The sequence below is a fragment of the Triturus cristatus genome, chromosome 1_2 (genome assembly GCF_964204655.1).
Source record: "Triturus cristatus chromosome 1_2, aTriCri1.1, whole genome shotgun sequence".
NCBI lineage: Eukaryota > Metazoa > Chordata > Amphibia > Caudata > Salamandridae > Triturus > Triturus cristatus.
Genome location: NC_140580.1, coordinates 223,992,977 through 224,009,056, shown reverse-complemented (window position 1 = coordinate 224,009,056; position 16,080 = coordinate 223,992,977). Strand labels below are relative to the sequence as shown.

At 43.8% G+C, this 16,080-nt stretch overlaps 1 protein-coding gene across 1 annotated transcript in view; it reads right to left on the bottom strand.

Moving 5' to 3' along the window:
• Positions 1–3,044: 3,044 nt before the first annotated feature.
• The window catches only part of SYNPO2L (synaptopodin 2 like), a 518,194-nt gene continuing 505,158 nt past the window's right edge, over positions 3,045–16,080 (bottom strand). The window contains exon 4 of the mRNA XM_085603509.1: positions 3,045–8,620. Within this exon, the coding sequence (XP_085459635.1) occupies positions 6,315–8,620 (2,306 nt within the window). The 3' untranslated portion in view covers positions 3,045–6,314. The remainder of the gene's footprint in view (positions 8,621–16,080) is intronic.

Genomic DNA, 16,080 nt, shown 5'->3' with positions numbered 1-16,080 from the left:
TGATGTGCTCAAGTGCCTACCACGCAGATCTGAGTGCAACAAGCGAGTCACAGGTTTGAATACTAGCAGCAATGGTTCAAGGATTCATCTTTTCAAGGTCAGTTAATGGATCGCCTATGATTTAGCTAACAGAAAAAGGCCTGTACTTTAGAGTTCTTGGGTGCGCTAATATGCAAAAAATATTATTCTTATCATATGACAAATTCAATTTACAGAGTTGGCAGTTTTTTATAGCATGCCTTAGTTATGCATAGCTGCATACAGGTCCCATTCGAACACTGACACATGGAGGAATTATGGCCGGGCTTTCAACAATATATAATAGGAAAGTGAGGAGAAAGGTGTCTTCTCTGGATGGCCCTGCAAAACCAATGTCAGATGACAGCTGGCAATTTAAAGAGATAAGATCCACAAGCCAACACCCAAATAAGGGTCCACTTTTAAGTGTTTTACAAATAAAATTGTTCCTTTCTTCGATCAAGGTGGTGTTGATAGCAGACAAGGAACATTAAAAGTGGTACTTACAGAAATATCATTTTAGGAACCAGTCCATGTAGAGTCTGGGTAAGCAGTTAGTGGGAGTGGCTACCTCTTTAGAATCACTCATGTAATGGTGAAAATGTAACTTGTGGCTCAGGAGTGCTTGACAGCTGTGAACCCAAATTTGCATTTCCAAGAAGTTCACATGATTGTCCAGTGACTTAAGAAAAAGTATAAAGTGTCCCGAAAAATGTGCTAAAGGGCCTCTATTCTACAATCTTGTGGTTTTTCAAAGGCCTTAGCTTGATTGAGGTATCCTTGAAAGGGTGGAGGCTCAAATGCCCCACAGGGACAATAGAGTCTTATATTACACCCCTTTCTTATCAATTTCTGCTAAGTGTGTTCTATGTATGAAACCTGAACAAATTCTCACCCACTAGCAGTTGATGACTGCACTTAAAAGCACGTGGGATAACAATATTGCAGAAAACATATCTGTACTGAATCTGCAGTAAAACCGAATGTGTGTTAAGCCTCCCTGTGTCATTCCAAGACCTCAGAAATAAAAGGATCCCCAATACTCTTTTGTCTCTAGGTTTTAGGCGTGAAACTCTTGGTAACTAAATGATGTTTCCTTTCTCAAAGAAGATTCTACTTTTTCAAAGTGGTATTAAGTTAATTTGTAAACAGGTTATCAAGCAAGCACAAAAGGAATGCAGCAATTGGAAAGCAGCACGCCCAAGGACACAACAGCACACAGACCAACTGGTAGGGAATCTTGAGGCTCATAGCAATGCGCTAAAACGGTGGTTCTTACCTTTTTAACTTCTGTGAACCCCCACTTAATCATTTATAGAATCTATGGATCTCCACTAAGTCGTTATTGGCATTTTGACACCCCAATACAAGCAATTTCGATGATTTGAGCCAAAAACCAAACACAAATATATGCAAACAAGCATTAATCATACAAATTCACAAATTATTAAAAAATTTTCAATTCACAAATCTAAAAAAATCAAAATTTCAAAGGGAAAGTTTGAGTTTTTCTAAATTCAATTGATGCCACCCATCGTCCAGACAGTATTCTGTTTGTTGCATTTGCACTTCACCCACAAATCAATCTGAGGATACCAGCTTAATTTTTAGCCTCCAATGTCTAATTCCTTCACATTTACAGAATATTTAAAAAATGTTCAATGATCAATTTTGCTTCTTTATCCATGTACGGTTTATTAATGTGTTAATATTTAATTAGGGAGGTGAACCCCCACGAGTACCAGACCACAGGTTAGGAAGAAGCACTGCTCTAATAAAATCCTGGAAAGGCCATAGGGCTGTGTAAATGTGGGGAAACTGTTTCCCACTTCCTCTTAGCTTCGCACGTCACAAAAACGTAAAGAGTTTGTAACAGTTATTGGGGACTTGTTTGCCTCTTCACTTTCAAACAGTTGTAGATAACTCCCACTCTCTTTTTTCTGCCTCTGCGCATCAGTGCTTGCTTTCCTGCCTTGCCACCTATATTAACATCCATGAACCGTCGCTGGAGAGCCAGGCCGCTTCTCTCCCTAATCCTGTCTCTTGAAGGATCTCTGTCATCAATCTCAGCTTCTTTTGGACTGCCAGCTCTTCACTCAGTGCTCCCTCGTGTTCCTCAGAGAGAACCTGCTTAGTACACCATAAGGCTCTAATGCTTTATAGCCATTTCACAATCTACCCTGACAGTCATGGATAGACTGGTCACTCCACTCCCCTACCCTACAAGGGCCCCGTAGGATGTTGGCATCTCTTTTGCTTTTTCTACTAGTGCACCTTCACTTTGCACTGCTATTCCCCTGCCTAATTTGTAAATTAAAATCAACAATAAGTCCGTCCACTAAGTCACACAGAATGCCAATCAGTTTTTCTACTTCTGCCAGCCAGCTTAGAATGAGTGTAACTTTTATTCCTCCATTTAAATTGGATTGTGTGGCAATGAAGCTTCATATACAACGGAAAAAACTAGCAATTACAGGACAGTCTGAAACGATGGAGGGGAAAGTGCCAAGAAACTCATAAAAGGAGTGTTGTATACTACTTAGCAATTTATAAAGTTCTTCCTACTTACAATTTGGCAATGCGAGTTGCCCAGGATCAAACAGTGAGCTTAACAAGGAAGCTTGTAGTTATGTCTCTTACGACATGCCCTGTCACTGGTCTTTGAATGAAGAATATGGCTCCTTAGAATTCCACTTCAGTTTTAACCATCTACCCATGATCAACACACGTCTTTCAACGTTCATATGGTCCTCTCCTTGACCTCCTAGAAAGCCACAAAGAACTTCCCGGAATACTAGCCTGCCCTTCAGCCTAAAAAAGCGCAATAACTTTCACTGCAAGCCTCATTCTGGTGTAAAACCAATGTGCCCGCCTCATGAACCGGTTTGCGAGAGCCCTCTTTCTGGCTTACACCAGACACCTGTCACTAACTTTAGTCTTCATATGTCCTTCACGGCTGTGGCACGCTGCCACCAGACGACCTTTCCAAAAATACAAACAGCAGGCAATTTTTTTTTTTTAAGCCTGCCAAGTGTTTCAGAAAGCCTTCCTGGCTGGTATGGAATTCTCTGGAATGCCCATTCGTGGGGCTTCTGTACTTGAGATAAGCGGATAAAATGCTGCTGGCTTCAGAATAGGGGCCCGTGTGGGAGGGTGTTATAGTGGTTCAACCCAATAGCAAAGGGAAACACACCCAGATAAGACAAACCATGCAAGAGGCATATCACTGGTGTCAGGTGTCCTACGACTCTGAACCATGCAGTGGTGTCTACTTCAAATAGTCACTCCAAGTGTGACTACGAGAAAAGGCAGCCATAATTTATGTCCATGTGGGCCTTAAAGCTGGATTCAAGTAGTCGCAAACATGCCAATAACGTGTGCAGCCCAGTATAGCCCAGGAACTGGGAGTATACAGGGGTATATTCACTGCAAGGTGTGTACATGCACATGTCAACAGAACTCTGAGAACATGCACAATCAGGTACATTCGACAGTACAGATTGAAGCTTATCGAACTGCTCTAAGTGCATGAACATGCATACTTACGCAGATCTGCTTCAGTGTGTATATGCACTCATACACCTTATCCAAACACAGGGAGCTTGTAGGGACACATAAGCACTGTGGTGTCTGCATTATCTCAGGCTAAAATATCACAGATTTACCAAGAACTATGTGCATAAACATACAGCACTGACTCTGGACAGCATCTTTTGTACACCATGATGGGGAATGCAGATGCAAAGCCATCTATGTGAAGGAACATGCAGTCACATATCCACAAAGTAACACGTCGGTGCACCTATCCTGCGAACTTCATGAGCATGTAGGTATATGTGCACCAAGTGATGTGTGCGGGTAAATGTGATCTAAGCCATGGGATGCTGGAGAGGCATGTTCAGCAAATTGCTTATGCAAGTATGTAAAAAGCATACAAGCACAGATTTACAAACATTTCTACTAATGCAATGCTGCAAGGCAAGTTGGTATGCTGCATTGCGTGAAAGGAAGAGAGCAAAACTGCACCATGTCTTCTAAGAAATTGTTCACTTTTGCTCTCTGCATGCAATAGCGCACTTTGTCTTGCCTAGCGCCAATGCAGCCAGCCTTGTGCCATAGTGCAAGGGTGTCGGCATTACGGTCAGAAAAGTTTTTGGACAATGAAGTGCAACCTTCCTGAACAAAATGCGGAATGCAGAATGCAGCACACATGCAAAGAGGACATAATGAGGAGAAATAAATATATTTCTCCTGGTTACGCCAGATTTAGGCAGGTGTACAATTTTAGCACAAACCCATGTCTACAACTCTTTGTAAATATGGGTTTGTGTCAAAATCCATGGGTGGGTGTACGGGAATGGCAATCCCCACCCTTGGAACCTCCCTGACGCAAAGTAATGCAAGGCAGCGCAATGTGGTATCTTGCTTTACTTTTTTCAACCAGAAGAACTCAAATCGACATTTGCATTGCTTTGTAAAAACCAAAATGAATTTTACGTCAGGTATGCTTAAAAAAGTGATGCAAATCTACCACAACATTTTTTTAAATCTGGACCGAAGTGTTGCGTCCTTGTACAGCCAGTAACAGCAAGTAAAAAAAATGTATGTTGCAGGGTAGACACAAAGGACGTGAAAAACCTACACAGATGTGTGCAGAAGACTCATATAAGAACGGAATACAGTAATGTGTCAGCAGGTTCGTGATGCAAGTACACAAAACGAATGCTGTTAGGTGTGTTTGAAGCCCAACACAAGTACATATAATGGATACAATGTTGTGCACAGAAGACTCACCATGGCGGTTAACAGCGTTTACAATGCTGTTTACACAACGCATGTCTTCACAACGTGGTCATTACAACGACCGCATTGTTACCACGCGTGCCATTACATAGCAAGTCATATCAACGACTTGCTGTAGGGGCGTGCAACACCAGGGAATGTGTTGGATTGTAAATCCAACACCCTCCCTGCTGTTGCACAAACTGGAGAAGGAATAGTAATTAATACTATTCCTAAGTCCAGCGCGCCCTCTACAGCAAGTCGTTGATACAACTTGCAATGTAATGGCACTCGTGGTAACAACGCGGTCATTGTAACAACCGCGCTATAAAGGCATGTCATATATTCCAATGGCACACCCGGTTCACAACTCGATAAAGTTGTTGCAAGAAAAAGAAATTCAACCTTAACTTATTGAATAGCATTGGACTAGAAGAAAAGTGAGAATATCCGCAGGTGAAAGCTTGTCAGCTCTGTGGACGGAAAAAAGAGGGCCCGTGGGGATTTATCCAACTGTGTGCCGCTGCCTATATTCCAATCTCAGCCATCAAATAGTCAGTGTACAGGAACAAGTGCTGGTTTCCAGGAGCATAGTCATCTCCTCATCACGCAGCGTGCAATTAACATTTACTTCTGACTTTTCAAAAATCCAGTTACCTGTTTCTAAGTCCTGTGTGCTGATGTATATGTCCTTCCTATAGCCCCAGCCTGCGAGAGTGTGCATTCTCGTGCGCATGCAAATAAATATGATTTAAAATGGCAATGTCCTCCTTCACACAACCTAAGAATTGGAAGCCAGGAGCTATATTTTTTTTTTGTACCTCAGGCTGTCCTCCGGCTGCCAGACCCACAGTGTTTATACAATACCTTCACCGGGCCTCAATGTGTACAAACTCTTTAACTTACAGAAACATACGTTTGCGGATCCAAATGTGCATTGCACAATAGTGTGTGCAGATGAGCACGCACTTGTATCAGTCGGCAGAAACCCCCTGAAGCCGGCTGTCCCTTTAGATTCTCCCTTTACCCTTTCCATTAGAACCTGGACTTAGTCCCTAAAGCTTACTTGTAAAGTATCCCTACATTTGCGGATACCTCAGTTGAGTAAAATTAAACCCACATCCCAGAGTATATGCAGCTTTCTTATTTTTGCAGTTTCTGAATCGACCATTTTCTCCCCGGAGGCTGGACCTTTCTGATGCAACACCACTGCTTGTCTTTCCTGCAGGGCCGTCTGTTCATACTCCCATCAGTGGATATACGAATCATTACATTCGTCTCTTGTCTGCTGGATGCGCGTTGGAATATTCTACAATCATCTTTTGCAACCCTTACCATAATGCTTTAAATCTTAAAAACCTAAAGGAGAGGCAGAATGGGGACCTAAATAGAGACAGTGGTTTGTTTATCGTTGGCACATCGCGGTTTATATAGCTCACAACACAGTCCTAAAGGAACTACTCATTTCAAGCATCACACTGGTGGAAGGTGGAATTTCACAGCAATGCCAGGTTTCAGTAGTTGACTGTAGCTGGTCTCCACACATTCGCTTGTATTCCTGTTCTGGCCGCTGAGAAGTGTGGTCTTGCAACTTGAGTCCCTGAAACAGTAGACTGTGGAGAAGTAATTGGGCTTGAACGGTTGTATGCTCCTACTGCCCGAAACTCAGGGAAGCTTTTACGTGGCTGGCATTCTTGCTCAGGAGGATGTATTTGTGTAGGTGGTGGTGTCTTGGAGGGTACCGGTGGGGAGGTGACCTCTGTTCTCCAGATGGGCTCATCAAGCGTAGTGGCAGAGCGGGGCTTTATCACAACAGGCATCAAGTTGGTGGATGAGGAAATGGGAGTTGGTGTTGAGAAGCGTTTGATCTCATAGGTCCTCACTGTTTTAACCGGCACTTGCCGAGCAGGGGTAAGAGACAGGCTTGATCTCTGACTCGCCTGCTGATCTGGATTTAGACTGGTGGCATTGGGCGAGCCACCATAACAGAACATGGCAGAATTCAACTGGTAAGGCTGATGGCTCATGAAATCAATAGCCTGAATTCGTGGTTTTTGGCTGTGGGTCTTCCTCACCTTGCTCTCTGCTTTTCCTGACTGTGATCTGGATGCTGCCAGTGGGTAGAATGGAGAGTGCAATGGGTTGTAAGCTATTGGTGGAGGAGCTCGGATGTTTGATGAGTATTTCCAGCAGGGTGGTAGAGAAGGTGTGGGAGAGGGTGTTCTGGGTCTGGAGACTGGTGCAGGGGTTGATTCCACCACAAACTTGTCCATGCGACTCTGACGTTTAGCAAACAGTTCGGCTCCTTTGCCTCCCATTTGAGGTGTATCATGGGTTCCGTTAACAAGACTGCTTCCTGGATACTGTGGATGAGGTTTGGGAGCTACTGGTGGAGGGGTCTTAAACCTGCGATGGTGGGATTGCATGAAGTTGCATGCCTCTGCTCCAAGACTTAAAAAGTCCTCTTCAGGCCCAGACTCAAAGCCTGCCCCGGACGGTTCATGTTTGGATTTTCCATCCAGATTCTGCACTAGTGAAAGAAGCTCTGGATTTGGTGAATGCTTCTGTTTTTCCTCCACCTTACTGAACATCTGTTTTCGTGTGCCTCGCTTGCGTGCTTCATGCAGTATGCCTGTGCGGAAAGCTGGCACAGAAATCCTCTGTTCTCTGCATGCCAGTGACTCAGAAGAAGGCTGCAAAGGTGCAGTGGCATTGATAGTTGCTTGAGGCACACTTGTATAGGGATTGCTGTCTGCCATAGGATTGGTTCCCTTTGATGCTGGACTCGGACTTATAAACAGTGATGTTGAACATGTTCCTGGTGTTACTGAAGTAGATTCTTGGGACCTGGTGAGTGTGGGCTGACTATCTGCTGCTTGTGGCCCTAGCTGCCTGGAAGGATTTGAAAGATACACAGAAGCAGTGGTGGTCCTTGCCACTGGTGGCTGAGTTGTTTTCTCAAGGGCGATTTCTTCTTCTGATAATTTTGGTGTCAGTGGTGCTGTTGGTTTTGATTGTCCTGGAATATACAAAGATGCTTTGGTGCTTGATGAATTCATTTGTGTTCCTGGTGTTGCAATGGCAGTTTCTGAAGGGGCTACTGGGAATGGTGGAGGACATATGCTTTGTCCACCATGTCGCTCAACTTTCTTCTTGGGAGTTGAAGGTCTAAAGATGACTGATGTGGTCACTGGGAGATGCCCATCAATACCACAAGTAAAGGGCCTTGCAGACCTGTTGAATATTGCAGATGTGTCCACCTGATTTGCCTCAGCCCCTGATACCTGAATCGAATTAGGAGTCTGTGGAGGAGGGCCTTCTCCATTCATCATCATACGCGCCTGAGACACACATGGTTGAGGCTGATACCTCTCTGGTGTTTGTTTCAGGGCTTGTTCTGCAGACGACTGACCAGGTTTCTGCCTAAGAGGCTCAATCATCGTGGTTCCTCTACCTGATGCTTCACTTAAGCCTTGTTCCGATTGCTGTGATTGAGCCTCCTTCTTGGGTTTTTCAATATCCAGGTAAGTGTGGTCCCAGTCTGATTGGTTGGTCAAGCTTCGAGCATCAGAGAATCCTTCTTCATCAAATTCTGACTCACTAGTTGGGAACATGCCGTCCTCATCCTCACAGCGGTCTTCATCCACACTACCATAGCTCACCAAGGTGTATTTCTTTGCCCTTTGCCGGCGTTTTTTAAACATAAGCACTCCTTTAGAGTGAGGGTTGGGGGCATCTGTCAGAAGAGAAGCTATAGTTCTGCACTTTGTTTTTGCCTCCTTCACCTGCTTCTCCTGAACACTTTCACTGCGGTGAAGCACTACAAAGAAGAGAAGAAAACACAGGGTGAATCAGAGTGCACCAGCAGTAGGACATTTTTGCATCTTGAACTATGGTCATTTACTATCAGTTTCCTCTCCAGCTACATAAATTAATTTGTATCACACATTTTCTCTTAATTATAAATGATTTGCTTTTTATTCACATATGCAAAATATCAAACAAAGCTGGTTTCAAAACTGGCATCAGATCTTATTCCAAAACATTAGTTATTACATGAAATTATTGCCTTTCATAATGAATCATTGCAAAGGCAAATTCAAGCTAAATATTCCCCACAATACCACCTGTTAAAAATAATATTTCAAAATTATATCACAGAAGTGAATTCCAATATCATAGATTTATCACTCCTATATATTAGAGAATACAGGTGGGAGGATTATGACCTGGGTGGGAGTGGCGCTCACTCTTGCCGGTATATCTAATATTACTATTGTTTGGTATATGGTGCTCAAGGAGGCGGTAATCACCCAAAACCCCACAATTCAGATCCAAGGATCTGTACAACAATTCCGATCAGGCCCTGGAACACATACAAGCAGTGTTCTAAGTTAATCACTGATAGCAGATTCTGTCAGTTAGCGATGTGCTGTGTGTGGCAGCGTCTTCGCAACGTCCGACCGCTAACTGACAGAATACGCCGATTACATACGGGCGTAATGACATAACACCGAACCGTGTTTGTTGGATATATGTAGGACAGAAGCAACCAATCTTCTTTGAAATTTCCCCGGCTGTATTAAGGCTGGGGCGGGAGTATAACCAGCCAGAAGGCTCAAAACGCTATCCAGTATACACAAAACCCTGAGGAAGTCGCGGGTCTCTTGTCCGGATCGGCGAAACACACGTTGGCTGGAGCTACAAGAGAACATTAAATTCGTCTATATACATCATGCTTGTTCCTATATATTAGAAGTAAAGAAAAACATCCAATTCCGAACAAAAAAAATTATCAAAAATTTACCAAATTGATTCCCTTAAAGAGTGTGTCAAACAAATACAATAAAACTCACCTACTAGCCATTTACAATCATCCAGATATATGAGTATGTCAGAAGTAGCTGTGTTAGTCGATGAACTTTAGCTGTTATGTATAGCTGTTTCAGATATTTTGAGTATTTTCTCTTACTACACTCAGCGCTGAAATCCAAATTTCACGATGGATGTTCAGTTATTAATTTTGAGCTATTTAAAGAAAGGCAGCTTTTAAAATTTGAAACGGTTTCTTTTTTAGTCTCTGGAGTATCAGATGTATAAAAAAATAAAATTTTATGGTGTATAATTAGCAATCCTTTAAACCTCAGACAGTACAATCTCTTTTATCTATTTTAATTCCTTTCTCTTCTCTGACCTTCCGCTCTGCACTACTCCTTCCAATTAATCATTAAGGCCCTCATTAGAAGGTGTGATATTTCACCCGGCACAATAATTTTGGGAGAAATTCCGCCTCTTGCAATTCAAAATATCTCCGTGTCCAGAGTGACTGGCTCCACAAACTCCAGACCCAGTAATTCCATACTCAAGGATACTGGGCCTGCGTGCACTGCAGCAGGGGCAGGGGTTTTGAGTGGCATCATAGCTTGGCTAATTCCCAATCCCTGAAGCATAAATGGTGTAGCAGACAATGCCCCCATCCCATAAAGGCATAAGCCTGCCCTGTACCCCTACCCTACAGCGCCCTCCCGTAGAAAATATCCATATGCTCAGAGCAGAATGAATGTTTCAGCACTTTTCTTCCCCTAGAATCAAGAAAACATCCAAGAAAAGGACACATTACTAGGCTGAACAGGTATTCTCCATTTTCGAGGAAAACGTGCAATGACCTTAGGGGCATGGGGAGCATGCAGGGGGACGCATGTTGTGACCCGCTGTGTGTATGTGCTGGAGCGGGTAATACAAAAATGTTGTATACCCACCCATTTTTCATGTTTATTAATTAGATTAATTAATCATAATCAAATTAATGGATTGAAGTGGAATTGACTAATCAGCCTTATTAATGATTGAAATACACGTGGGATTGCTTTGCATGATTTTATTAAATCGTAAACTAAAAAATGTACGCATACTAATCATAGACAATTAGAATATTGCATTTCGCTTTTGTGATGTATTTGTGATTTGTGCTTTATTTTGTAAGTATAAACCGCTTGAGTGTTGCTTAATGCTAGATAAATACATACACATATGGGTATTAGTGAGGGAATAACATTTATTTAGTAATTTCTATGTATTAATTACGTTTTGTGTTTCTTTTGCTAAAGTTGACCATTTGGGCCTGTCGTATAATGGCTGCCTTTGGTGCCTAACCCGACTGCCGACGCTGAACAAGGCTTAGGTGAAGTGCGCCTGCGCTGACGCCAGCTACAGTGGCCTCATCATGACCCTAACCAAACTGTACCCTTCAAGGTTGCCCTGGGACACAAGCCAGCTTTTCTGAAAGAACAATAATGTGCTACTAAAAATCGGAAAAATCAAGTATAATGACATCAGAGACTTTATTTTGGTGGGAAGCCTGTCAGACGATTTCAATTGACCAATCAGAACATTTGAAGACCCGTTTTCGATACAAATTGTCAATGATTTTTTCTATAAATTATGGTAGAATAGAGAGGTTGGTGCGGGTTCGTTTCTGGCCTTTCTCGATTTCCTGACGTTATGCTGACGGAGAGGACGGTGACACTGCAGGACAGCTGTTTGCCTGAATCTTTGATGAACTGAATTAATGCCCAAACTCCTGATGAACTGAACTTACTAAATTCGATGGACATAGATTTGCGAGACTGCCAGATTTGACATAGGGGACGACATTTAGCCAGAATAGGTAAATATGAATGGCAACTTGATCAAATGAATGATTTAATTTGCAATATTAATATAAAAATTGAAATTGAATATCTACAGAAATGAGTTGGGTTGTTTATTCATTGAAATGTGTTCACGCAAAGGTTAATTAGGGAATTAGAAATGTGGGCTAAATCAGCAACTAACTGATCCATCCCGATTTATGAGAGGAATACTAAAGGTGAAGTTGAGGGCCTAATGAGCAACAGAAGGTGGTGTAGATTTATTGCTCATTAGGGTAAGAGTGGTATTTCCTTCTCATGCCAGCGTCTGGAAGATAATCGCCTCCCACACGGATTAATGGTGAGTGAATGTTGGTGCTATGGGCCCCACCAGCGAATGTATGGTAATGTGTGTATGTGAGATCTTTGGTCTGTGATAGAGGGAGGGATTTTGCACTCCACGCTGGAGCAGTTTTTCTGGTAGCAAGATGATGGTTGTAATTGTCTGGTTTAGTGATTATTGCTTGTACATTGCTTATTGATTTTGGTTATTGATTGGTATTGATTTATGTACTAACACTCTATGTTAAGTTACGTTGAGTTATATGTTGTATGCACGACTTCTGGGATGTAGGAAGTCGGAAGTTTGTAACGGTTCCGTAGTAGGGCAGAGGTAAGCGCTGCTCTCGGGAAAGACGGAATTGTTGTTGCCCTGTAGGTACACAGGGGAAACGTGTGACAATTGAAGTTGCACGACGCATTGTCTGGGTTCGATTCGGTAGCATCGTCGTGTGTTGCCATTAGAACGAGCGTGGATGTAAAGGCATTCGGGTTGATTGTGAAACTCTAGGTTTATTTCTCAGGAGCATTGGGTCTCCAACTATGGTGCCGATTACGATCCGGTAAAAAAATTCCCCGTATGACTCGTATCCGGTCTTTTTACCGTACGAATCGTACAAGTGCCGTACAAACTGCCAATTACGATTCGCATGGGAAAAAGTCCATACGAATCGCATTGGGAATTATTCCCCACAAGTCCTCGGGTCGGAAAATGTGTCCGACACGTCCACGGACGATTTACCGTACAAATGTGAAAAGTGCAGTCCGACCGCGCTAGTACGATCCATCCCGTGCGTCCGATGTTACAACCGTATGGTAAAAACACCGTCCGCACCGAACTCCCATAGCAACCATGGAGACATGTGCCCGCATACGCACCCAAAACTCCCCCCAGCCCTCCTATGTACGAGTCGAATCCCCCCTCCCGGCCCCTGTATGTACCTGCTGACCCCCCCCAGCCCCCGTATGTATGCGCCGACCCCCCCCAGCCCCCGTACGTTCGAGTCGTACCCCCACCCGTGTATGTACACCCGTGTACGTGTCGAACCCCCGTGTATGTACACCCGTGTACGTTTGAGTCGTACCCCCACCTGGGGCTACGCACCGTACATACACGGGTGGGGGTACGACTCGAACGTACATGGGTGTACATACACGGGGGGTTCGACACGTACACGGGTGTACATACACGGGTGGGGGTACGACTCGAACGTACACGGGTGTACATACACGGGGGTTCGACACGTACACGGGTGTACATACACGGGTGGGGGTATGACTCGAATGTACACGGGTGTACATACACGGGGGATTCGACACGTACACGGGTGTACATACACGGGGGTACGGCACATACACGGGTGTACATACACAGGGGGTTCGACACGTACACGGGTGTACATACACGGATGGGGGTACGACTCGAACGTACACGGGTGTACATACACGGGGGGTTCAACACGTACACGGGTGTACATACACGGGTGGGGGTACGACTCGAACGTACACGGGTGTACATACACGGGGGTTCGACACGTACACGGGTGTACATACACGGGGTACGACACGTACACGGGTGTACATACACGGGGGTTCGACACGTACACGGGTGTACATACACGGGTGGGGGTACGACTCGAACATACGGGGGCTGGGGGTGGGGTCGGCGCGTACATACAGGGGCTGGGGGGGGGTACGGCGCGTACCAGGCCACCTACTCTGGTCGTTTCGCGCTGTACTTCGCTTTTCCGGCACTTTTTGGGTGCCGTGAATATATTGCCGTCCAGACTGCTGTCGGTTCGAATCCTAATTCCTGGGTCGTGAAACGCTGCCTGAAAGTGTCCCGACGTCACGTCGCAGCATTCCCGGATCACATTCGTATGTATATTTTCATCGGTCGGTGTTTTTTACGATTCGTACGGAAATGGTGTTTCCGTGCGAATCGTAAATTCCATGTTTGTAAAGTTTTACAACCGGGTACGAGTCGGACGGAGAAAACGCTCCGACCGACGGTTCGTACCCGGTTTTTACCGGATCGTAATCGGCACCTAAGTGTCTTAAATACTAGAGAAACAATTAGCTAATGCATGTTAGAAGGGTGAAGTAGAGGGATGTGCTACTTTATCAACGGAAGTAATGAATCCGTAGTAGGGCAGAGGTAAGTGCTGCTCTCGGGAAAGACGGAATTCTCGTGAGAAAGGTCTTTTTGCTGTTCTTTGGTTAGCGAAGCGGACAATGGCGATGTTTCTATGTTGTTACTAACAGAAGTGTAGAAATTGAAACAAAAAACTTACTGAGCAGATTTGTAAAGGAGGGGTAGACAGAAGCAGGAGCAGGAGCAGGAGCTGCCGCAGCGGCTGCTGACGTCAGAACGACCGCGTTGGGATTGGACAGTCGGTCAGAACTGTGAAACGCTCCCGATTGGTACGTTAGTGTACGCCGTGCTAGGAGTGGAGAAATACAGGGTGACGGGGACGCTCATTGTTGGTGCGTTCGTGTAAGTCGCGCTGGGATTTGAGGATTGTGACAGTGACGCAGACGCTATGAATTGGTGCGGTAGTGTGTATCGCGCTGTGATTGGATAGACTAGCGGTACAGTTGTAAAGATAGACTAGTGATACGCGAAAGGCAAGAAAATGTATTATGATCCACCAGAAAAAGAGAGAAAAACATGGTTAGGAAGAATCAAGAAGTGGTTTAAGAAGGACAAACCAGTTAAAACTAGGGAAGGACAGTTACTTCCTCCGCCGAAAACCCCTGGATCCTTTATGATTGCGAAATATGGGTATCATACTTGTATTTGGTTAGATAACTGGGTGAGATATACGAAGGAAGACGGAGTATTAGCTTTTACAGAGCATGGTTCATTTAATTTGGCTGTTTTGAGAAATTTGAGAGACAAAATGATGAATTTAGAACCAAGACCTAGACCGACGCAGTTTGAGGCTTTGACGGAATGGGAAGACGAAATGCATGAACGTGAGAGACAAAGAAATGGTAGGGGATATAGGTACCTGTTTGGAAGACCATACGGACATGAAACGCATAATGATCGAATGAGAAGATGGCGGGATGCGAGTATGACTGAGGGTGTGTTCCCTGTAAGAGCTGTTGGAGAGAATGAAGGACGAAAGTGTGTAGAAAAGAGGCATAATGTGGAGTCGAGAGGGTATGGAGTGAATGAGTCCGAGGATGATGTTCTTGATGATATGTTCTGCAAAAATCCACCACCGTATCGACCAGAACCAGAAATATTAACTCCAAGTACCCCAATGAAAGAAACCATGCAAATTATAAAATCGGAACCAGAATCCCTAAGTTTGAGTAAAAACAGTGCTACTAGGGAAGTAGAAAAGAGGTCGGAAGAAAAAACAGATGGAGAAAATTCTGTACAATTAGCGAAAACGAGCCTGGAATTAACTGAGAAAATAAGAGAATTGACTAAGAATCTAGAAGCGGTAACTGTTCCAGTAACAATAGGTCCAGTAATGCCTATTTTTGACAAACAGAAGGACAGTGAGCATTGTTTGACAGTCCCTTACAGAAGTAATAAACCAGTAGAACAACCAAGAGTGAGTCAGAATGAGAATCCATGGAGGCAGACTATGAGTGTAATGGAACCGAATTTTACAAATAATCCATTTGTAGATCAGAATTGTCTAGAGAGACGTATGACAATGATAGAGACAGTGTCAGAAACACAAAAACATTTTGGACACGGAAGTATAGAAAAACCAGTAGGACCATCAACAGAAGAGGTAAGTGAATGGTTAAGAAGCTTGCAAAGGAAAGATAAAGAATCCAAATCAATTGATGTGGCCAAGTTACGAATGGTATTGGAAGAATTAATAGTAGGGACTATCCCAACAGAAAAATTGAAAACCTATCAGGATGAAGAATTATTATTTTTGTGCAAGAGTGTGACCTGGAGAACAAAAAACTTACATGAAAGGTTAGAAGTAGCAAATGAGATGGGCATTGATATTGAAAAGGTAAAAGCCTTACAGAAACCATATCGAGTAGATTTCACTGAAAAGGACATTGAGAATATGAACACCACAGGACGAATAGGTCAAATTAAGGACATAATCATTTTGCTGAGAAAATGGGGTGACGTGGATAAATGGAGAAGCAGGTGGTATAGAAAACGCGATGATGCCTCAGATAAGACATTTTCAGCCTTTCCTATAAGAGAAAAGGAGAAGGTAGTGAGAGAATGCCCTATGAGAGAGATTCCAGGAGGAGGATATGTACATGTCCCATGGACAAGACAGGATATTTTGTCTTTTACGAATGATTTCCCTCGACTACG